Source organism: Panthera uncia, chromosome C2 (assembly GCF_023721935.1).
Source record: "Panthera uncia isolate 11264 chromosome C2, Puncia_PCG_1.0, whole genome shotgun sequence".
In the NCBI taxonomy this organism is placed as follows: Eukaryota; Metazoa; Chordata; class Mammalia; order Carnivora; family Felidae; genus Panthera; species Panthera uncia.
This window is the reverse complement of record NC_064810.1, coordinates 143,471,747-143,496,183: the sequence shown is the minus strand read 5'-3', so window position 1 is coordinate 143,496,183 and position 24,437 is coordinate 143,471,747. Positions and strand designations below refer to the sequence as shown.

General features: G+C 44.3%; 1 protein-coding gene across 2 annotated transcripts in view; it reads right to left on the bottom strand.

Moving 5' to 3' along the window:
* The window catches only part of TGFBR2 (transforming growth factor beta receptor 2), a 91,332-nt gene that overhangs the window by 28,085 nt on the left and 38,810 nt on the right, over positions 1 to 24,437 (bottom strand). The window contains exons 3-4 of one of the 2 annotated variants that reach the window (XM_049628933.1): positions 19,897 to 20,087; positions 4,641 to 4,751 (exon numbers count right to left, since the gene is read on the bottom strand). In XM_049628933.1, the coding sequence (XP_049484890.1) occupies positions 4,641 to 4,751; positions 19,897 to 20,087 (302 nt within the window). The remainder of the gene's footprint in view (positions 1 to 4,640; positions 4,752 to 19,896; positions 20,088 to 24,437) is intronic. The other variant, XM_049628932.1, reaches the window with a different exon arrangement.

The window sequence follows — 24,437 nt, the reverse complement described above, 5'->3', positions numbered from 1 at the left end:
AATGCCACCAGCAAAATCCGGACTGTAAAATAGTACAGGTCAACGTGGTTCTTCAATAGATACGATGTAGGGGAAAAAGGAACTGGGGAGAGCAGATTAAAAAAAAAAGAACCTGTAGGTATATCAAATTACCAAAATAATAATAATAATAATAATAAGAAGAAGAAGAAGAAGAAGAAGAAGAAGAAGAATAGGTAGGACTATGCTAGTGTTTGCCAGATGCAAACGTGGATGATAAAGCTATTTAAGAAAACACAAGTAAGTGATAATTATAAAAGAAAAATAGCGGTTACTTTGGAGGGAAGGAGGGATCTATGATTGAGGTGAAGAACACATAGAACCTGTAGGATATCTGGAAAAATTATTTATTTTTGGCCTGGGCAGGGGTTATAAGAATGTTAGCCCCATTTGCTAAGCAGGACATTTGTTTTATGTGCTTTTCTGTGTTTGTATTTTATTTTATTTTGCAAGATTCTTTCTCTTTTCAAAAGAGAGAAATCAGAAGAATAACTCTGGATGCCACACCTTGCTCCTGGGCTAAGTAAATTATTTTGGATGCTATTAGGGGAAAAGAAAAGGAAAGATAAAACTTTTTTTTTTTTGAGCACTTACTATGTGCCAAAATTTTCAGATACGTAATCTCATTTGATATTCAGAACACCCCTTCAAGTATTCACCCCATCTTAGGGGTGAAGAAATTAAATTCCTTGTCCAAATATACCATAATATATTTATCCATTCTACCACTATTGGTCCTTTTGAGCTATGACTGATGTTGCCAGAAACATTCTTGTAATGTGGAGGGAGAGAGGGAAAGGAGGAAGGAAGGGAACTTGAGAGTTATGATGAATCACTCAAGGGCAAATAGGGGAGCCTGTTTCTCTCAACTTTGAGTGACCCTAAAGCCTTTGTTCTTTGCATGCCACCAAACTGTCTCCCTAGAAATGAACCCGGAGGTCTCTTTAATAATTCTGAAAATTTCCAACCAAATGCACCCCACATACAGAGCCCAGACTTAGTTGCAAATAAGGAACCATTTGCAAATGTCAGAGCCTTGATGATAAATATTTTTTAAAGACAAATGTCAAAGATAAATGTTAGTATGCCATAAAAAAATACAAACTGGCAGAAAACCTCAAGGGGAAATTTCATGGTATACATTCCTTTGGAGTGATTTAAAAGTAAACAAGTTGCCTAGTAACACACACACACACACACACACACACACACACACTAATGAAAACAGGTTGTCCCAGCCTCTTTCAAGTCCTTTGTTATGCCCCAATCGAACACTGGTTACTAAAAGGAACTTAAAAGTAAACTTCTGTAATTCACAGTTTCAAAAGAAAAATCAAACTGTAACAGAGACAATAAATAAGACCAATATAGTAAAAAAGCCACAGGTGGGTCAGTTAATGTGTCTGGAGAAAAGCCAAATCACCATAGATGAATTTGAGAGATGGGCTCCTATTTTAATATTTGAAGTAGTTTTGGCAATTCCTCCACTTAATGAGGGAGTTTCAGGCACAACTTTACCAAGAAACTAATTTATCCAAGCAATACAAAGGGATAAGGATGATTGTTCCACACACTCCTTGCTGCATGGGCTCACTAATGAACACCACAGGACAACCCTGAGATTCTTGAAGCTGGTGGTAACAGTCTAACCGCTAAGCTTTCACACGCCAATACCGTCTAAAGCAACAGGATATACATGCAACTGGCCCAGATCCAAAGAAGGAAACTGCTGAAGAGAGAGAGGCCTGTGGGGGGAGGGAGAACTTCCTGTCTTAAGTCATTCTGTTCACTATAATGGTGACAAGCCCAGTACGCGTTTACTAAGCTTCTACTTAATGCCAAACACTATGTTTTATACCACAAATTATGTTGAATCCTGCAGCCACACTGCTAGTTATGTAGTATTTATTTCCATCTAGCAGAAGTGGGAACTGGGAAAATGTACAGGAAGTGAGCTGGGATCAAAGCAGAGGAGCTCTGATGGCAGGTAGTGGTGGGCTTCCCGAAGAGGGATGCTCCTGGCAGCTCTGGGGACCTTCAGCCAACACAGGGTTCAACACAGAGAAGAGGGCACGAGCCCTAGGAAGAGCCTAGAAAGAGGATGATGTTAGAGAACCGAAGGAAAGAATAGTGAACATAACGATTGAAATCGTGAAGCAGGAATAAAGACACAAGGGGCAGGGATCAACAACACCCTAAATTGGTTGTGGATACTGACTAATACAGTATGCAAGCCTCTGTGCAGCTGTTAAGGCAATAAGGCAAAGGCACAGAGGGGGTGTAATTACAAGCACAGCAAAGATTCAAAGGAGCATGAGACCTTTTTGCTAATAAATTTAAACACTTAGACAACAATGGTCATAAGTCCTGAAAATAATATATGTGTAATTTACCGAGACCGACCCAAGAAAAACTATGAGACTTGGATAATCTCGTAAATATTAAAGAAACTGAATGAGTAATTCAAAATTTTCCTAATTTCTTAATTTTTTCTCTCTCTTCTTTTGTAGGCTTTCACTATCAAATTAGCTTCCCTGGTATTAACATGTCTGAATACACATCTCAGAATTTGATTTTTCCAGAACTAGCAACCCCCTCCCTACCCCAAAATTTCCTACAATAAAAACACCAGTAGAATCCTTACAGAAATGTTTGGTTTGAATCTAATCCATCTCAAGGAAATGAAACACTATCTCTAAGAGACAGATGCACCCCAGTGTTTATTGCAACATTATGTACATTATTTAATGTTCCAAGACGTGGAAACAACCGAAGTGTCCATCAGTGGATGAATTTATAAAGAAAACACGATATATCTATATAAATATATAAATACACACTCAGTAGGATACTATTAAGCCATAAAAAGAAGGACATCTTGCCATTTATGGCAACATGGATGGCCCCTAAGTGCATTGTGCTCGGTGAAAGAAGTCTGACAGAGAACAATCAGTACTTTATCGTTTCAGTTACATGTGGAATTAAAGAAACAAAACAAAACTGAACCCATAGATGCAGAGAACACACTGGTGGTTGCCAGAAGTGGGAGGTATGAGGTAGGATAAATGAGCGAAGGTGGTCAAGAGGTACAAAGTTGCAGTTATAAAATATGTCTGGAGGATATAATGTACACCCTAGTGACTCTAGTTACAAATACTGCACTGCATATTTGAAAGTTGCTAAGAGAGTAAATCTTAAAGTTCTCATCACAAGAAAAATATGCTTGTTACCATGTGCCGTGAGGAATGTTAACTAGACTTACTGTCATGATCACTTTGCAATATATACATACAATGAATCATTATGTTGTACACCTGAAACTAATATAATGTCAAGTGTCAATTATATCTCCATCAGCAAAAAGAATCTCATCAAGCAGGAACCATCAGACAAATCCAGAATAAAATAAACAGGTCGGCCTGTTCCAAGTCAATGTCATGAAAAACAAGAAACAGGTGTCTGAGGTAAAACAACTACATGCAATGTGCGGTCCTTGCCTGGATCCTGAATTTAAGCAACAGCAGCAACACCACAGCTTTGGGGAAACTTGAATATTGACTACGATAGACCCATACGCACGCACGCGCACACACACACAGGCACACAGAAACGAGGAAGTAGTAAAATGTTAACACAGGGTAAATACTGAGGAAGGGACAGAGTATACGAGTGTACATTATGGCATCCTTTCAACTTTTCTACTAGTTTAAATTTTGTTTAAATAAGAGGTGGGGGAAGGGTGCCTGGGTGACCCTGTCAGTTAAGCGTCTGACTTTGGCTCAGGTCATGATCTCACGGTTGGTGAGTTCGAAGCCCGCATCGGGCTGTCTGGTGTCAGCACAGAGCCCGTTTCAGATCCTCTGTCTCCCTCTCTGTCTGCCTCTCTCTCTCTCTCAAAAATAAATAAAACATTTTTTAAAAAAAAGGAAAAATATGAAGTAGAGGAAAAAAGTAACCGAAAATATTTGAGCAACAGTGTTCCCCCCCCACAAAGCCCTAAACCCATACCAGTCCTAGCTGAACCAAACTTGTGAGGAACAGACCCATTCAATATCACACAAACGCTTGCAGAGAACAGAAAAGACTGTACCATGGTTCAATTCATTCCATGAAAACAGAACAACGAAAAGCAAACAAGGAGAGTATGAGAAAAGAGAATTACAGAACAATCTCACTCACGTACTGTGATTTAAGCAAATAATTCCAACTAAACAGCAAGCCAAATCCATTAAAGGATATAAAAAGATAAGAGGGGCACCTGGGTGGCTAAGACAACTGAGCATCTGATTCTTGGTGTTGGTTCAGGTCATGATCCCAAGGTCATGGGGTTGAGTCCCATGTTGGGCTTCGTAAGCTGCTTAAGATTCTCCCTCTCTCTCCCTCTGCCCCTCTCCCCTGCTTGGGCTTGCTCTCTCTCTCTCTAAACTGAAATAAAAATAAATAGAAAGATAAGACAGCAGGACCAGGTTACCAGGAGAGCATGTTTTAGCACGAGAAACAAACAAAACCACCTACTGTCATTTACCACATTAATAAATTACAGCAGAAAAACTACATCATCAATTCAGTGGACACAGAGGAAGTATATGATGACGCTGAACACCTTGATAAGGAAAACATACCAATGGTCTTCAGCAAACTTGATTCTAACGGGGAAATGGTAGATGCATTTCTTTTAAAAACAGGAACAGGATGCCAACCACAGCTCTCTCTACTGAGCATGAACTGGAGATCTGAACCAGCACAGTGAAACAAAATGGAGGAATCTGTGTTACAAGATAAAGAATTTTTATAAATCTACAGGCTCATCTAGCTCAGTCCTTTACACCTGGGCTCAGTGACTCTTGGTGTCCAGGTGTCCCCATGCTAGTTCAATCTGCTCTACAACCAGATGCACGGACATGTGGCTTCTTTTCTCATGAAATAACATACACGCAAACAATGCTGTAGGTATCGGGAAGGACAAGCGGTTCATGGTATGAAAAGGACTCTTTCTTCCAGTCAAGAAACTATTATTTCCAAACAGACCCACACAAAGTACATTTTGTTGAAATAGCTTATTTGGGGATTTTTATCCCAAGTCTCCCAATGTAACCCAGAATCACCTTTGCCACGCCCTTTGCTGCCTGGGATTTAAGGTCCCTTTTCTTCCCTTAAACTATTTAGCAGTATCTCCTACAGCAGCCGCCACATGTAAAATCCTGAAGTCCCTGCTGCTTTGGGAAGGGGAGTTCTTGGAGTGTTCCAGGATGAAGCGATGGACGAGTAGCTTTCATGCTACTTTACCTTCTAGACACCACACTGACCTGGGATCCAGTGCCATGACTTTTACGATGCACACTGAAAAGCTGACTTTGTTTGCAATCTGCAGGGGGTGTGGGGGGTGGGGCGGAAACTAGCTCTAGATTCAAACTGATAACATTTCACCAGGCAACAGAAAGCTCCCAAAACAAAGTAGATCCCGAGCCTGAAAAATTTACATGAAAAGCAGCATAACTGGGTTTTTAAAAACTCTGGAACCTGATTTTATTTTATTTTTTTTTAATTTTTTTTTAACGTTTATTTATTTATTTATTTATTTTTTTTTTCAACGTTTTTTATTTATTTTTTTTGGGACAGAGAGAGGCAGAGCATGAACGGGGGAGGGGCAGAGAGAGAGGGAGACACAGAATCGGAAACAGGCTCCAGGCTCTGAGCCATCAGCCCAGAGCCTGACGCGGGGCTCGAACTCATGGACCGCGAGATCATGACCTGAGCCGAAGTCGGCCGCTCAACCGACTGAGCCACCCAGGCGCCCCTGGAACCTGATTTTAGAGCCAGCTTTGTTTCTTTCTGCCTCCTCACCTGCAGAATGAAGACAACCCAGAAATAACCCCACTAGGTTCTTTATAAGACTCACAAGAGATTTCTGTCAATCTCATAAGTATCTGTCAAGCTCTTTAAGTTAGGTAAAAAAAAAAAAACATTCGATAAATATGTTTGTATTATTTTGTGATAAACTCTAGCAAAAAAATAATAGTTCTCATTAGTAACATATTTCATAGGTTTCCAACCAGAAAAAAAAATTCCCCATCTGGTAAAGAAGCATTAAAATTTCATTAGGTTTGTGGTTTGACTGCAGTTTTGCCTGGCTTCTCTTTGTATCATGTCCTATGATAATGCTGCTTCTAGAGAACCCATTTCCCCCATGACTATCTGAGCTGTAAGATTCTCTTTCTTGAGAAAGTGAAGCAATATACCCTTGTCAGAAATGAGTTTAAGAGAGCGTATGCTGACGAGTTTGAAGTGCAATAGCAAAAAGAAGGTGGAAGGCTTATTTAGGGAAGTCAGAAGATAGTCTGGCTGTACTGGGAAAATGGAGGCATGCGCATTTTGGTTTGGATGTTGTCCTCCCAGGGACATAACTCGGTTGAACCATATGTCTAAGGAAGTTGGACCCGGTTACAATAAAGAAAAGGATGGAAGTGAACCAAAAATACGGATGTCTCCTCTTCATTCACTGAATACGTTTCGTGCATGTTCATTCAATATGCAAAGGAAGCATTACTGAACCACAGCACTCTCCAGGCACAGACACGCCAGGGTCCCCAGAGAACAAGATAAGGGACTGCATAAGAAGCAAAACAGATTGCATCTCTTTATTTGTTACATTGCATATCCGTAGAGCTTTCCTCTGTTTTGCCCCATCACACACACCAAGCCACCATATTTTACACACACACACACACACACACACACACACACACACACACTTCCTAACTGAGGAGTTCTAATATCTTACCAGCATTTTCTGTATCAAAAAAAAAAAAAAAAATCTGGTGGCATGATACAGAAAGACTCTCTTGGCTCTCTGCGGCTCAAAGCGTGTTCCCAGTTGTACCCCTGAAACTAACATAACACTGTATGTCAACCATACTCAAATAAAACAACGACAACAACAAAGTGTGTCCCCCAGACTAGCAGCCAGGGCAGGCGTCACCTGGGGACTTATCTGAAATGCAGAATCTCAGGCCTGTCCTAAATTCCTGAATCAGAACCTGCATCTTACAAAGTTCCCTCCTGCTTCATTTACACAGTAGACTTTGAGAAGTGGGGCTTCAGCAAACATGGAATAAGTCTTGGTCCTCTGCCACAGAGAGGTTTCCCTCTCCCATAGCAAATTCGTAAAGGACCTGTTTGCAAAGCCCTCGTAGAACTGTATTCAGTGCTAGCCAGTGAGAAAAGGGTCTCCGAGAATTTACTAGTGAAATCAGCTGCTGCAGGAGATAGGATTCTTCATTCATTGTCTCAGTAAAAAGCAAACAACTAGATTCAGGCAAACAAAAAGAAATCATTCTAATTAAACAAAAGAAGGACAGTGAGCTCACTGGGCACAGACGATTGAATTTAACTTCTAGAATATTGACAGGACTGTTTGACATTCTGGACAGACTCTGAGGATAATTCTTCCTAAAATAATGGAAGATGTCTTCCCTCCAGGCCACGTGGTTGTTTTATTCCAATGACACATATTTCAAAACTAAGCCATTCCCTAGCCCTTGCACCCCTTCTGTGGTCTCCCTTACATTGTTTCCTTCCACCTCTCTCCCCAACAAAAGGGCCTTATTGGTAGTCTAGTTGGGTATGACCACCTCTTCTGGAATATTCTCGAGAGGTAGAGATAAAACCTCTAGTCAAAATGTTACAACAGAGAGACCCCACTCCTCTGTAAATCATTCCATAATCTAATGCCAATAGATCCAGCTGTAGATCTATTAGGATAAAGTCTGATCACTGGGATAGTTTATTGTTTATTCTTTATATTAAGTTTATTCTTTATATTAAATCAAATGTGGCCATTTTTTACCGGTTTTCACGCTGTTCTCTAGAGTAAAAGACGACAAAATGGCTTCTTCTTCTATGGGACAGATGACAGCTCTTAAACTCTTGGTAAGTATGTCACCCACTTCCCTAAATCATTTCTTTTTCAGGTTGAACATCTACGTTTCCTTCAACTGCTCTTCAAAAGATCTATGTGTCAGTATCCTATGTGTCACTATCCTCTAAAGTCGGCCTGCCCAACATATGGCAGGCACCCAATAAATGCCAGGTCCGTTTTCTAAGTGTGAAGTGATGTATTCTCTGAAATCATTCTTGTTATTCATGATTCTCCATGTTTCTCTAGACCCAGCCACAATACTTGGAATGTTAACTGTGTCGCAAAGTTTAACTGGGACTCTCATGCCCCTTCCTACAAGCACAGTTGAAGACTCGTTGGTTAGTTGGTTCTATGGTTTTGTTTTGATGCTCTCGGTCAGATCAGCCTGAATTTAATGTGACCTTAACTCACCTGTAAAGCCTGGGGTCTTTATCACATGAACAGATGCCAAGCCAGCTTTTGGTAAGCTACTTTTCTGCAATCAATCGCCTGGACCTATATGCCTGATTTTACATGGATCTGTTAAGTTTCATTATTACTGGCCATCCATCCCAGGCAACTAAAACCCTGATTCTGTTTCTGCTACGGTAGACAGGCACTCCTTCCACCATGCTCATCGTCCTTCCCGTTCCTCCTTGGGATACAGATTCCTGCTACTTCTGTTGCTGTGGCTTTAGGAGGGCAACCAACATTAACAGAGAGCCTAAGTCATGCCAGGCTTTGCCCAAGAAATGATCACCTATCGTATGAATGCCTATTTCTCCCCGGGCAGAGCCTCAACCTGACAGATGTTCTATGGGGCCACATTTTTCTTTGTGTTAGTCTTCCGACCACTTTGGAAAAGCATGTTAATTATTCACACTATCAATCCCCCTTCGGTCACTTGAAACACAACTTGCCCCTTTGTCTGGCTTTTTCCACGTGAACCACAGCTTGTTGCAGTTCCTCCCACCTGAGGGTCTCCACCTCCTCCAAATGTGCACACCTCCCCACCTCCCGCCCCACCTTGTCTCTGCTGGGGCAGTGGTACCCCAGTTTTCCATCCTACCTTCCAGTCACACTTCGAGGTTTCAAATGATACCGTACAAGTTCACCAGTTCTAACACCTCGGATGCCTCCACCCAGGAACGTGCTTGGCCTTGTTCGGGAGTAGCTGCTTGTAAGTTACAGAGAGCACGGTATTACCCTGTGTTAGAGAACCCTCCTGTTCCTCAGGGATGTGGTAATACAGGTATTTTGTTTGGTTGTTTTTCTCCTCCTCTAACCTAAAAGGCTGCATTTTAGCTACTTCCTGTGGTGGTTGCCATTCTCTAATTGTTACCATTCTTTTCCAGGTTATATGAGGTACATGATGAAAAATAGAAAAATATTTGGCAGAACAAACGGTCTTGAGTTCAGTGGTTCCCAACACTGGCTGCATATTAGAATATCTTAGGGAGTGTGTTGTTTTTTGGTTTTTTTTTTAATCCTGATACCAGGACGCAGACCAATTAAGTCTGAAACTACAGGGCTAAGACCCAGTTAATGAGTGGTTTTTAAAGCCTCTCAGGTGTTTCCAAAGTGCAGCCAAAGCAGAGAACGACTTCAGCTGGATGGGAGAAATGGGTATTCTGAATAGGATGGGACCTGGAAAAAGAAGGAATGGAAGGAGTTAATGCCTACATTTAGGATCAATTGGATTTTTTTAAACTGTATTTTTTAAATTTATGTTGAGAGAGACAGAGAACAAGCAGGGGAGGGGCAGAGAGAGAGAGGGAGAGAAAGAATCCCAAGCAGGCTCAGTGCTGTCAGCGTGGAGCCTGATGTGGGGCTTGAATTCACAAACCGTGAGATCATCACGTGAGCCAAAGTCAAGAGTTGAACCCTTAACCAACCGAGCCACCCAAGTGCTCCGGATCAATCGTTCTTGACAATGGAACATGCTATATCCTAATGAGGCAATGCGAGGTACATTTTTTTTTTAAGTAAAAACATGAGTTATGTCCTTAAAATGATGAAATGTTACAATGGATGGACCCCACTCCTCTGTAAATCATAACACAATCTAATCCCAATAGATCTAGCTTAGATCTAGGATAAGGTCTAAACACTGGGATATTTAAAAATTTATTCCTTACATGAAGTCAAAGTGGACTTCCTGTACATCCACGTATTGGTTTTCATACTGTTCTCTAAAGCAAAAGATAAAAAAAAAAAAAGGTTCGTTCTTAATGAATGTATAATGATTGCTGGTAAATTTGATATTTACATAATTAGCACCATGCAGGAGTGATTTCAGGATCAGAAAAGATTTTACAAAGTCTTGTCAGCCAGATGTCCAACTGGTGGTAAATACAGCCTCTGGAGTTTAGTATGAGCGGAAATGAAAGTCAATTTCATGGTGGTTAGCTAGCTTCCTGGTGTTTTTCCACTGGTGGGGTGCTGAGACACTTGTAAAATAGCCAAAGGGTCTCTGTGGACCCTTTTCACAGTCACCCATCCATGTGTTGTTTGTACAGCACAAGGAGGTGGTCATGGGGGTGATGAGAGACTACAGATGTCCCACCTCATTGGACCAAATGTTTAACTGGTCACTCACATCCAAGTGGATGGGATTCGAGATTCCACTCTGCCATGATTCACAGTGGAATGAGGTTCCAGTGTAGACAGATTCACAACCAGCAACCACATCTAACCTCAGAGCATCTTTGTTTACTTTGCTGCTTAGGGAAAAAAAAAAAAAAAAAAAATCTACAAAGACGAGTTGCTTTGCCCGGAGATACCACAAATGCATTCTAAGCTGCACTTGACTGAGTCACAATGCCCTCTGGCATGTACGATCTTTATTATTTCCTTGGCCAGACATAGGCCGTATTCACAGATTCAGAGGATGCTTTCTAACCTAGCTCATTCATAACCAAAGGCTCCTTCAGCACTGAATCATCACCTCAAATAACTGACTTCTCTTCCCAGGAATGAAACCAGTGAGTTTAATCCATAATTTTCTTCCTCTTCTAACAACTCTTCACAACCATATTTCCACACTTAACTTTTTTCTCCTACATTGAGACCAGAAAGTAAATCTGGTTTGCTTCTCCTGCAACAAAAACGCACAGCTGGCGAGCCAGCTATTTTGAGTAGCGACTGCACAGTTCAAAGGCAGCACACCCAGAACTCACGGAGCTGCCAAAGCCCCTTTATTCTTCTCATTTCTTCCACGTGAGAACGAAGAGTTTCCCCAAGAAGCCAGCCCCGTGATGCTGGGACGAACAAACACAAAGTGGGATTTAAGGGAAAGGGGGCGGTGCTCCCAGGTCCTCTCCGACTCAGAAACCGATACGAGTCAATAAAGTGCACGAGGCATGGGATCGATACACGGAGTGCGTGTGCTGGATGGCGCGAGGCCATGTTATTAAGGTCACAATAGGTCCGGGGGGAACCAGCTGGCTGAGATGTTCTGCTAGCAAGTTAAACACAGACAGGAAACCGCGTGTCTGATACTGTAAAAAAATCATTTGTCTTCCTGCCAGAGTTAGGCTTGCAAACCGAAGAGGCTGTTTTCATTTAAAAGAAATTCTACAATGAGAGAGGAAGGAATGGAACTCTGTGGCTACCGGGAGCCCTGGTCTCTCTTCTCTCAGCCTCTCAGGTTCAAGGGCATGCTAACTGCAAAAGTCTGCACGTAGCTGGCACGTCAGCAATGAGACAACACATTGGGTGGCAGCCTGTATCGGACGGTCTGTTTCTCTGTTTAACCACATCGGTTGAACTCTGAGTCAGAAGTGGTTTCTAGAGTCCTCGTTTCTAAGTTGATGACAAATAATTGATGTGTTTACTGATAGTCCCATCCTGTTTAACAACAACAACAACAACAAAAATCTCATGTCACCTACAGATAGAGACAGTAGGGAAAGAAGACAACAAAAGTAAAAGGCGGGTTGTGGAATGAAGGTAAACAGAAGATAAATGTGGAATACAGGCAGGCAGGGGTGGTGTCAGTAGCCACATTACTTGCTAGACGCTCAACTCAGTTGGTACTGAAGGGGGGTGTACGAAAAACACGCTCTCCATCGGGGGTTGAAGCCTGTTTCTGTAAATGAAGTGTTACTGGAACACAGCTGCATCCACTTGTTTACAGGCTGTCTCTAGCTGCTTCCACGGCAGGGCTGAGCAGCCGCAGGAGGCAGACTCTGTGGCCCAGAAAGCCAAAAACTATTTCCCAACTGGTCCTTTAGCAAAAAAGTTTGCTGACCTCTGTTCTATATGCTTCAAAGTGTCCATAAGATCAGACACAAACGGGGGCCCAGAGGGGAACGATCTTTCTAAGGCAGAGAGCTGAGAGAAATTTCTCCCAGCTTCCTCCTGAAGACTCCACCACAATGCAGGGAACAGTTTCCCCAACAGCATTCCTTACCGTGAACATATCACCCTGATTTCAGTGCACAAAGCTCCTTGATCATCTGGCTGAATCCAACGATAAGTAATAGTCAATATTTACAGACAACGTTTACTGAAGACTTGCTCTGATCCAGGTACTATTCTAAGTCCCCTAAGTGAATGAAGTCATTTATCCTCACACTTATCCTGGGCATAGGAAACACTATTTCTATCCCTATTTTTCAGAGGGGAACGCCGAGGCGAAGTAGTCCACTCAAGGGACAGTTTATAAGTCGCTTAGTTGGGATGTAAACTCGGATCATCTTACTGGGGGGAACCATGAGCTTCTCAAGAGATGGGCATCCTGCTGGCCATTCTTTACGTGATAAACGTTTCTCACAAACCCATGAACAGTGGAAGCCTGAGGTTGTACTTCTTGCCAAGGACTTGCTGAATGGTGACTGTGTATTGCGGTTCAGTGACCAGTCATGTGCCCACAGAACAGGCAGCCCCTTATGTGAAGGGTGCAAACTTCCACGGGTGTGAGCCTGATTTAAAAAGCATACACGACCCACCCCACCCCCAACCAGACCTGACTGTGGAAGGGTGAGGGCACTCCCTGAAGAAGAGACGAGATTCTCTGATTCTCTGTGGGTAAAAGCTGGAGAACCAACGGTGGGATCTTGGGAAATGCATGCTACTCTCTGGAGACCCATTTCTTTGGGAGTAAAATGAAAAGTGTAGATAAGCTTCTTTCATGGGACTCATTTCAGCCTAAAAAAAATGTGACTCAAAAAAAATAGGAGAGGACAAGCACTGGCAAAGAAGGAGAGAAAAGGAAAATGTTGGGACTGCTGGTGGGAAGGTAGCAGCCACTATGGAAAAACAGTACGGTGGTTCCTCAAAAAATTAAAAATAGAAATACCATACTATCCAGCAACCTGACTTTGGGGTAAATAACCCAAGGAAATAAAAACAGGCTCTCAAAGACATATCTATACTCCCATATTCACTGCAGGATAAATCCATAATGGCTGAGATATAGAAATAACCTGAGTGTTCATTAATGGGTGACTCAATAAAGAAGATGTGGAATATATCCATATACAGCCATATGAAGAGAATTCTGCCATTCACAACAACATGGATGGACCTTGAAGGCATTAAGCTAAGTAAAAAAAAAAAAAGAAAAAAAAGCCAGGCAGAGAAAGACAAATACCGCATGTCATCACTTCTTATGTGGACTCTTAAGAAAAAAAAGTCAAGGGGCGCCTGGGTGGCTTGGTCGGTTAAGCGTTCGACTTCGGCTCAGGTCATGATCTCACGGTCCGTGAGTTCGAGCCCCGCGTCGGGCTCTGTGCTGACAGCTCGGAGCCTGGAGCCTGTTTCGGATTCTGTGTCTCCCTCTCTCTCTGCCCCTCCCCTGTTCATGATCTGTCTCTCTCTGTCTCAAAAATAAATAAACGTTAAAAAAAAAAAAAATTAAAAAAAAAAAAAAAGTCAAACTCATAAACAGTAGAAAAGTGGTTGCCAGGGCCTGGAGGGTCAGAGAAATGGAGAGAGGTTGATAAAAGGGTACACATTTTCAGCTACAAAGTGAGTAAGGTCAGAGGATCTAATGTAAAACACAGTGAGTAGAGTTGAAAATGCTGTTTTGAATAATCGGAACTTGCAAGTAGCGTTTAAATGTTCTCACATACACACAAATAGGTGGGGTGATGGATGTGTTTAACTAGATGAGAGGAATCCTTTCATAATGTATGTGTCTATTCTAAATGTCTTACAGTTGTATTTGTCTATAATGCCTCAGTAAAGCTGAAAAAAAAAATGATGGCAGAAAAAAAAAATAGGACTCTGGGAAACAAGACAACATCCCTGCAAGTGGACAAGTTAGCCCACGTGGCCAACCGACAGTAGACTCTCAACCTGAGGCAGTGATCACGGCTGCTATTGTTCTAACTGTTCTATGAATTACCACGGCCTGGGCCTCGGACAAGGCTTCAGCTTTCTGGCTCTTCAGTTAAGGAAGGCGTTGGGTCTCTGGCCTTAAAACCAAACTTTTCAAAGTTCACGACTTGAGTTTAATGCTAATTCCCTTTCCTGCAGAGCCCATTTCTAGAATGAGCAGCTCAGCTCCAAGTCAGGAGGAAAGGTGGGATGGCCAGGAGCCCAGTCACCTGGGAGCAGGAAGTTCCTATAAGTCACTTTCTTGTTTTTCAGGTACCCAACTCTGGCAGATGACCATAACAAACAACTGAAGAACAAACTGATTCAGGCAAACTCTTTGTAACGTTACTCTATTACTTGTCCAGGGCTCCCCGGGGCTATTAAACATCTCCTCTGTAGACCCAATTGAGAACAACGTCTTAAAAAAGCATTCCTAAATGTCTTCTTGCTTTGGGAAGTATTAGGGGACAAATCCCGCAGACAAATTAGCATAAACATTATCATGCAAACGAAAGAAATGTTACCTAAAAGGAGCCTGATATCTACATGCAGACGCTAGCACAAAGTCTGTACACTTGATGTACAAGACATCAGGTGTGTAAGAAGGTGTATCAAGAAATGAACTCTGGGGAGCCTGGATGGCTCAGTCGGTTGAGCATCCGACTTCAGATCAGGTCACGATCTCGCGGTCCGTGAGTTCGAGCCCCGCATCAGTCTCTGGGCTGATGGCCCAGAGCCTGGAGCCTGCTTCCGGTTCTGTGTCTCCCTCTCTCTCTGCCCCTCCCCTGTTCATGCTCTGTCTCTCTCTGTCTCAAAAATAAATAAATGTTAAAAAAAAAAATTAAAAAAAAAAAAAGAAATGAACTTTACCATCACTGTTGAAAAACACTCACATTTCCCTGGGGAGTTCCGTTACGCGATTCATGAATGGACCGAGTACAGTATATTTAGCTCATTTCCAAAGAACCAGGTTTAAGACCAAATGCACTCCTCTTGGGTTGATTAGCTCAGCAAGTTGCCAGCATGAACTTAACGAGACCAATCTCTGGTGCCGTGCCTAGCTGGATGAGTTCACACCAGTGCTTTTCACACTTCAGCGTGCAAACAAATCACCAAGGACACGGTTCCAGGGCAGATGCTGATGCAATAGGTCCCGCAGGCTGCGTACATCTAGCAAGCTCCCTGGTAATGCTGGTGTGCCAACACTCCGTGTATGAAAGGTTTCCACCATGCAGGAGAGCTGTGCTCCTTGGCACGGGGTTCTCCTTTCCCAGGGAGGAAGGAGTAAAACAGAAGGTACCTACTGTGCGCTGGCTACTGAGCTGGGCCCTCCCGGCACCACCTGTAACTCCCAGCCACCCCAGGCCACAGGCCCCCCCACTATCAGCACTAGGCGGTCAACAGTGGCGGGCCATTCAGTGAGACGGGCACGTGGCCCCAAGCAAGCGTTCAGCTGGAAAAAAGAAGAGGGGGTGAATCCCTGTAGCAAGGACAGAGTGTGATTACCCTCATCACTAATCTGAAAGGCACTTGTGAGTCTTCCTAGTTTTATTTAGCTGCCTCCTGCTGTGATTCTGAGTCAAAACAGGAACAACGTGCCTAATTTGTAATATTATCCTGCGATGTCAGGGCTGTGGTTAGCTTTGAGATTAGAAATCCTAGACCCAATACGCTCCCCTTCCTCTGTGAAGGCATGCGGATGATGAGGCTCAGAGTCCAGCAAAGCAAGCCCCTCCGTGTATGCGAGAGGGTTCTCAATGCTCTGCTGGCATGCCATGGTCAAAACCCAACCGCACGACCTCAGTGCCGGAGGAGACCTAGGCACCGCACAGTCCTGGCCCATGTCTTAACCAAAGTGCCAAATCCTGTACAAAAAGCCCAACGAACTCCAGCAGCGAGAAGTGACTCCCCACGCTGTACTGGGCACTGACGTAAGGGCTCCGCATGCACGCATCTATTCAATTCTGACAACATCACAACACCGCCCCAGCCCCCAACCCTGCCCTTTAATTTCCATTTCATACCCAAGAGGACTGAAGCAGGGAGACATCAGGTAACTGGCCCAAGGTGGCAAAGCTCATAAGTAGCAGAACAGGCCATCGATGCAGGGAACCCACCCCGGGCTCCCACTCTTAACCAATTACACTACACTGTTTCTCTTTCCTAAAACAGCAAAAAAATCATCTCCTTGCTCTGAGCGCTGCAAATTGAGTGTCTTCACTGCACTTGGAAACCGTTTATGGAATGAATAAAGCCGAGTGGTTGCGTTTGATTCTTAAAGGTTCAGTGGGAGATGGATCACCGCATAATGTCTCTGCAAAGTGGATGTGTCCTCTGCAAGTGAACAGGACAGCTGTTTGCTCAGGGTTCCCTCCTCCCACATTCTATGCTCGGTCCTGGAGCCTCACGGGTCTCCTCTGACTAGCAGCTGTCACGAGGCCATCAAGAAGGACTAACACAACCACCCGCTCTTCTAGCTGGAATCTTCGGTCTGGGGGAGTCCAGGGGCGGACTGGGACTTCTCGGAATTCTACACAACACCTTTTAGCAAGAGAGAATCTTTCAGAGACAGGATTCATTCTCGCTGAATGTCAGCTATCATGGCTAATAGCCCTGGAAATAAGATCTACATTTCAAAGGAAAACCATGTGGCTTACCTTTTGCCCTTAAATATTTAAGAACAATGGAAGATGTGAGTAATTATCACTCACAGCGTTTGCAGATCAGAAATCTGGCAACAAGAACAGAGCACCGTACGAATAAAAATACAGCATAAAACACTTTATAGTGTTTGTGTTTGACATCTTATTTGACGTGGAATGGAGAAATAAAAATTGCTTCAAGACATTTCATTCCTCAGCATAAGAAAGAGATGGTGGCAGTAAGAAGGGATGTGGATCCCCAAATGTTGCTAATTATGTGGCGTTTTACATGGAGGAATTATCCCACTGCAGAGAAGGGAGATGCCTAAAAGGCAAACACTCCCTGGAGCATTTTAAGAGACTTTGAAGTCATCCAGACAATCCAGTCATCAGCTGTGCTGGATTTCCTGAGTTGTAAATGAGAAACTGCCTTTATGCTGATTATCTTACCTCATAAGGAAAGAAATAGTCTGATAACGAATAAGAGGGAAAGTACAGACATGGGCCCATCATGATCACCTGAGTTGAAATATACTGCAAACTGAAGTCATTAATATCTTCTTCTTTTTTTTTTTTTTTTAAGAAGAATTTTGGCCCCTCTTTTTTTTTAATGGTTATTTATTTTTGAGAGAGAGAGAGACAGAGAGAGAGAATGAGAACACAGGCTGGGGTGGGGCAGAGACAGAGAGGGAGACAGAGGATCCAAAGCAGCCTCTGGGCTGTCAGTGCAGAGTCGGATGTGGGGCTCCAACCCATGAACTGTGAGATCATGACCTGGGCCAAAGTTAGATACCTAACTGACTGAGCCACCTAGGCGCCCCTGAAGTCATTAATATCTTAAAAGCTTATAGTAATACAACTATATATTCGACTTTGAGGCCATTTACTAACTTTTGTCCCTTCTGGACAGAATAAACTCTTCCACTGTGGATAAACCAGTTTGCAAAAGGAGAGAAAAGTTTCATCGATGGCAGTAAACTTGTTTGGATATTCTACTATTAGAGATTAATCCCTTAACCTTAGACTGGGAGTTCTTTGAAAAGGTGAACTACTTGGGGAAGGTTAATGTGTTAAGTCAGTATATCAGGTGTTACCACGCTTTAGTGTGATTTAACACAGTTATATCTTCCCACCTAACTCAAATTACACAAGAAAAATGAGACAAACGGATTATAGGATGAGAAAATAGGAGGGAGGGGTGATTTTCAAAAGTGTTGTGCTGACAAGATGAACGTGTCTGACTCTGTACAGAGAATCTGGAATAGGTAAGGGGTTAGACAAGAAGAGGGCAACGGGAGGAGGCGAAAGACACAGAGAGAGAAAAAGGCGGGTCAGCAGTGCTCATGAGCACCATACACAAAGCATGAGACCTCGTTTTCCATCGCTGGGGTATACATAGCAGCAGGGATGCTGCGTAAACCCACAACTTGTGTTCTAAAAGGATTTTTTGGGGCGCCTGGGTGGCGCAGTCAGTTGGGCGTCCGACTTCAGCCAGGTCACGATCTCGCGGTCCGTGAGTTCGAGCCCCGCGTCAGGCTCTGGGCTGATGGCTCGGAGCCTGGAGCCTGTTTCCGATTCTGTGTCTCCCTCTCTCTCTGCCCCTCCCCCGTTCATGCTCTGTCTTTCTCTGTCCCAAAAATAAATAAATGTTGAAAAAAAAATTAAAAAAAAAATAAATAAAATAAAAAATAAAAAAATAAAAGGATTTTTTATTGAATCAGACCTCCTTGGGGCTGAAATCTATCTTACAGAAATATTAGCACAAATGTACAAGACGTTTTTGCAACGATATTCAATGTAGGATTAAGTGGAAAAACGGAGACAGCTAAATAATCTACCAACAGGGAATGGTTAAATCAGTCATAGAAGATAATCCACATTATGGAACTTCTAGACAATAATTAAAAGGCATGCAGTATATCCATATGTATTGTCTTATTTAAAAGGAGAAGTAAGGGGGCTGGGTGAAAAAATACTGTCAAATAATATTTATAGTATGATCAACTATTTGCACTGAAAGGTGAATGAGGGTATGGGATGGATAGATAGATAGATGGATGGATGGATGGATGGATGGACGGACGGACAGACAGATGCATGGATTGAAGGAAGGAAGGAAGAGAGAGGGGGAGGAAATAGGGAAACAGAGGAGATAAGGAAGGATAATATGAATGGATGACAGAGACAAGTATGCATCCAACAAACTATTCATATTGATTATCTACTGGGTTGGGAGTGAGGAGAGGAAACTTACGGACTTCCATTTGAAATTTTTACAGGCTGTGGATTGTCTGAATTTTTGATAAGGAACATATACTATTTTTGTGGTTAAAAATCACTGAATAGTGGTTTAAACTGAAGGAATAGTGTGTGCTCTCTTTTTAAGCTGAGTGAATGTTGAACTTCAAAGATGGAGGCAAGACTCTAATCTCATCTTTCCCTATAAACCCTGGGTCGTTATTTTCTGTCTGCATTTCAGCTCTCCTCAGAGACGGGGCATTAGTAAGCACCCTTCAGACAAATCCTGAGAACAGGTACACAAAACTTCTTGTCTTAATTCAAAGTAAGTCTTCAAAGTAAGACCGCCTCCTCCAATCTCTAGGCCAGTAGTTCTCATATTTCAGCGGCATCAGAATCACCTGGGGGGCTTATTCAAACACAGATCGCGGGGCCTGCACCCAGCGTTTCTACTTCCATAGTCTGGGGTGGGGACCCGGAATCTGCGTCGCTGACAGGTTTTCAGGCGATGCCGCCGCGGCTGCTCCAGGGACCGCACGGAGAGCCACTGCTGTCGGGGAAGAAACTGGTTGCAGGCCAAGAAGAATGTGGGCCCTATGAGCCAGACTGGCTCTGGGCCAGGACCAGCCCTGTTACTCCTTAAGCACCTCGTCCCGCCAGGTGCCTGGTTCCTAATCCACAGAGCGTAAGCTCCCTGTCTCGTCCCAGAAGGATGGAGCCTGAGACTCTGGACACAGAGGAAGCGGGGCTCCAGACACTCAGGGGAAGAAGACCCACCTTCTGAGAAGATGATGTAGTCATTGCATTCATCGGTGCTGCAGGAACACATAAAGAAAGTCTCGCCCAACACCTTTTTTTCCTTCATAATACACTTGGGAGAAGCAGAGTCTTCAAGAGCAATTCCATGGTAGGTAACCTTGGGGTCATGGCAAAGCGTCTCTAGGGTTATGTTCTCATCGTTCTTTCTCCTAGGGTGCAAAGGAGAGAAAAAAGAGGACGGATAAATACGGTCTTCTGGGCAGAAAAGCAATCTGGCCTGTGTTGCCTTCACAAAGTTGTTCTAACAATGGCAGCTGGTTCCTGTTCTCCAGCATTAACAGGCTGTCCTCCAGTCCCCTGTGCTTTTTCTACTCATTTTGGTTTTTCCATTGCGTAGTCTCAAAACCCATTTATGTCCTTAAACACGAAGGCTTTCCTTGGAGGCTGTCCTGCTGGAGAATTGTACACATTATGTCTTAATTAAATCAGTAGAAAGGAAGGCACGGTAAACGGAAGATTGCTAGGGACTCAGGATTAAACCTTCCATCCTGAATGCACCACCGGGCTCATGCCATATCCCCAGTTTATCTGGCAGGATGAGGGTCATGTCTAGCTTCTACAATGTTCTCACTGGGCCCCAGAGCACTATGAGCGAGGGCGTGTTCCATGTCAGCTGATTGCTGGGCTGAGCAAACGGAACAAACTTCCTAGAGGAAGGACTGGCAGTTTCCCGACTCACAGAAAGGGACAGAAGAGGGGGGAAAAAAAAAAAAAGAAAACACACAGGAAAGAATTGCAAGGTGTTCTTCATGTACAGTTCGGTGAAAGAGTTTATGCTGTCTTAAACAAATTACTTCTACATTTAGTATCCCTTCACATCACATATTTGAAGCCTAACTCAGCGAAGGGCTCAGAGAATCTCCCACGTGGCATTTTACTTAGGCCCTAGAAAATGCTCAGCTGGCTGTATGTGTACATTACATTTAAAAGTGACATGATTAGGGGCGCCTGGGTGGCTTGGTCGGTTGGGCGTCCGACTTCAGCTCAGGTCATGATCTCACGGTCCGTGAGTTCGAGCCCCGCGTCGGGCTCTGTGCTGACAGCTCAGAGCCTGGAGCCTGCTTCCGATTCTGTGTCTCCCTCTCTCTCTGCTCCTCCCCAGTTCATGCTCTGTCTCTCTCTGTCTCAAAAATAAATAAACGTTAAAAAAAATTTAAAAAAAATTAAAAAAAATAAAAGTGACATGATTAATGTCCACTGTTATAATTGCAAAAGCCAAAATAAAACTCTGGCATCCTTGAAAATGTGCATCATTCTCTGCCTGTTTCAATCTGCTCCTCATAAAGTTGCCATCTTGGAGGACTCTGTCCAACACCAAGGTTGGTTTGACCTCTTTCCTCCCATCTCTGACCTCTTCAGATGCAAAATACGTGTGGTCTTGAAAGGTAGTCTCTATATCTGGAGCGGGGGTTGTCTAGGGAAGGGTCTAGGGAAGGCCTCAATGACCATCAATTTGCAAATATAATCTCTCGTGGGAAGGATTCTGAATGCGTGCGACTGAGTGCACACGCGTGCCCACATGCCCACACACACTCACCAGCTGCTCCCCTCCCGGCAACAAGCTCACTGCTTGCAGCAAGGCAAACGGGAGGCAGGTTGGAAGCAAGAAGCAGCTGAGGTACAGCCCTCACCTGGAAAACAGGTAGGCCATGTCCACAGGGGAAGAGCAACTTTAACAGTACCACCGCTAGGGTGTTAAATTCCAGGACACTAATGGGCAATATGTCAACAAGGATAAGAAGAGCAGAAGTAAGGGTACAGATAGAACGGTCCAACCAGGAATACAGACAGCTTGTCTGGCATCCACGCAACCTAGGGTTGGCTCCCGCAAAGGCAAACGGGCCCTTGGCGAGAGAGCTCAAGGGTTCTGGAACTAACACTCCAGCAGGCACAAGAGAAGCACGCCCTTGCTGAGCAGGTCCCTCCTGGTAAAGGAAATGCCACAGTCGGAATCCTTACTCTAGGGTGGCTAGCAGGGAACAAAGTGAAACCCAACTTGGCATGATCACACAACGAACCATGCATATTTAAAAAACCCACTTATCCTTCACCCCAAAGCTACTGAAGGTCTTGGCAAAAATGGCAGGCATGAAGCAAGAGCACCTCCCTCCCTGCCCCCACCGCGAGGGGGTGTGTGTGTTGTGTGCGTGCCCAGAGATGGTTGCTTTTTGGTTCGGGTAACAACCTGAAGGCTGAGTCTGCTGTGCCCCCCAAGTAAACATATGGTGTCTCTTCCTTGTGAAGCTTCTAGAGCCCAAGGAATGGAATGAGGAAGGAACTGTGGGCCGTGAAGGGAAGCTGCTGTATAATCCCTGGGCAGCTCTCTGAGCCTCTTGCCTGCCATCTCCTCGCTGCTTAGAGAACTAAAATTGCAGAGAGGAAATTCAATTAGAATACTTGAGTCTGGGGAAAGTCCTTAACTGCTTTCTCCACTCACTCCTGTAACAGTGCTCCCTGGCAGGCAAAGCCAACTCTGAAAAACATCTTTAGATACAGTTGAGCATAGGAAGGGAGAATACGATGGAATAAATACAGACTTCTTTGTGCTGAAACATTTGCTCTGAGCCATTAAAGGGGTTTGTCAACATCCACTCAAAAACAGAAACACAATAATGAAATTAACTTTGGGTCCAAATTATTTTTATCCTTGGCAAGAACGTACGCGTCTGACACGGTATGGGGGCGCAGCTGACATCAGTTAAATGAACAAATGAGTCAATGAATGAATGAAAAGAACACCACGACGAAAAAGGCACCGGCATGCACGAGCAGGGGTAGAGCCTTTCCATTTCCACATCTGGCTGTTAGCTGGGCTTCCCTGGAAATGGACCTTAAGGCGAGATTTCTGCGGAGTTTCTGGAGAGGCACCTGTAAGGGATGAAGGAAGGAGCACTTCCCACAGCAGGAGCTGAGCCACAATGCAGGTCCCAGCAAATGACTCCCTGATCCCTCGGAAGATGTAAAGCTAAGATGGCCAGTCAGGGCGGTCCCAAAGGAGGCAACGTGGCCAGGCATTTTGGACCCTGGCGTCAATCGGTCACGGGAGGCTGGCTGCCTATGGGGCGGGGCAAACTTGAGCAGAGGCCAAGTGAGGGCAGAAGCTCCAGTCAGTGGAGGGAGGGAAATTAGCTGGAGGGACTCGGGTGATCCCTCAGCGGCTACCGGTGCCAGCAGCTGAGGGGGTGAGGGCTTCAGTGCGGAGGAGGGTGGGCAAGATGTGCGACAGCACCTCTCACTTCCCTTTCCCTTTACCGACACTCCACCCCCACGGGAGTATGTGTCTACCTACTGAGACAGGTAGAAAAACAACACTCGCTGTATTAACTCTTCATGGTGGGGACACTGAGGAAACAGGGAGGTCTCCTCCCCGCTACATGCTCACATCCTCTGAGACAGCGAGTAACGCCTCGTTCCAGAGACTGGAATTTCACAGCGACTCGATTCACGTGCCATCAGTGGGGCTTGGGCCACAGGTCAAAATATCTATCAGATGAGCCTGTCTGGGGTCGCAGAAGTAAACTCTCACGTCACGGTGGAGATTTAAGTAAAGGTGATCAGCAGAGACCAGATGCCAAGGAGGAAGCTTTGAGGCCATAACAATCTGGTGCCTCAATCTTTCCTGCATTAGACTCGATGGGTGGTCCCCCAGCCTCCCCTGCACTTTGACTCCTCAGACGAGGAAGCCTGTTTTGCTGGTAGGAAACCACAAGTGTGAAAATGTTCACACTTACACTGCAGGCCGATCCCTTGTTCATTTGACGGATCCTCCTTCTGCCCTTCAGAATTATGGAGAACGAGTTTATTATAGTTTCCCCTTGAGCGGCCATCCAACGTCTCTCAACAGAACCCATGTCTTCTCTTTACTGGACTCACCACGTCTGATTGTGAGGAACAGCTGACACATCACAAGCTTCCTAAGCCCGCAAGCGTACCGGCCCCTCTTCCTCTGAACACGATCTTTGTCAAAACCCCTTTCGCAAAGACGGTGCTCAGAACTGGACCTGATGAGGTTGGCAGGTAGAGCAAGCCTTCACGACAGCTACTGGCTGTTAACATTCTTGGAGTTCTTAAGAAACTCGTTCATCCCCTGGTATGTATCGAAATTTGCAAGCTTTTCAGATCTATCATCAAGGCTAACCGTATGTGGTCTGGAGAAAGTCTCAAAAGACTTTTTCTCCAAGAGGCGGTGGGGTGGGTGGTGGGGGGCGGTACAGGGAGACATTTGGGTTTATCTTCTCATTCGCCGGGATGCCGGGGTGGCTCAGTCGGTTAAGCGGCCAGCTTCGGCTCAGGTCATGATCTCAACACGGTCTGTGAGTGCGAGCCCCGCGTCGGGCTCTGTGCTGACGGCTCAGAGCCTGGAGCCTGCTTTGGATTCTGTGTCCCCCACTGCTCTCTGCCCCTCCCCCACTCGTGCTCGGTTTCGCTCTCTCAAAAATAAATAAATGTTAAAAAAAACTAAGAAAATAGATAGATAGATAGATACAGATATTCTCATT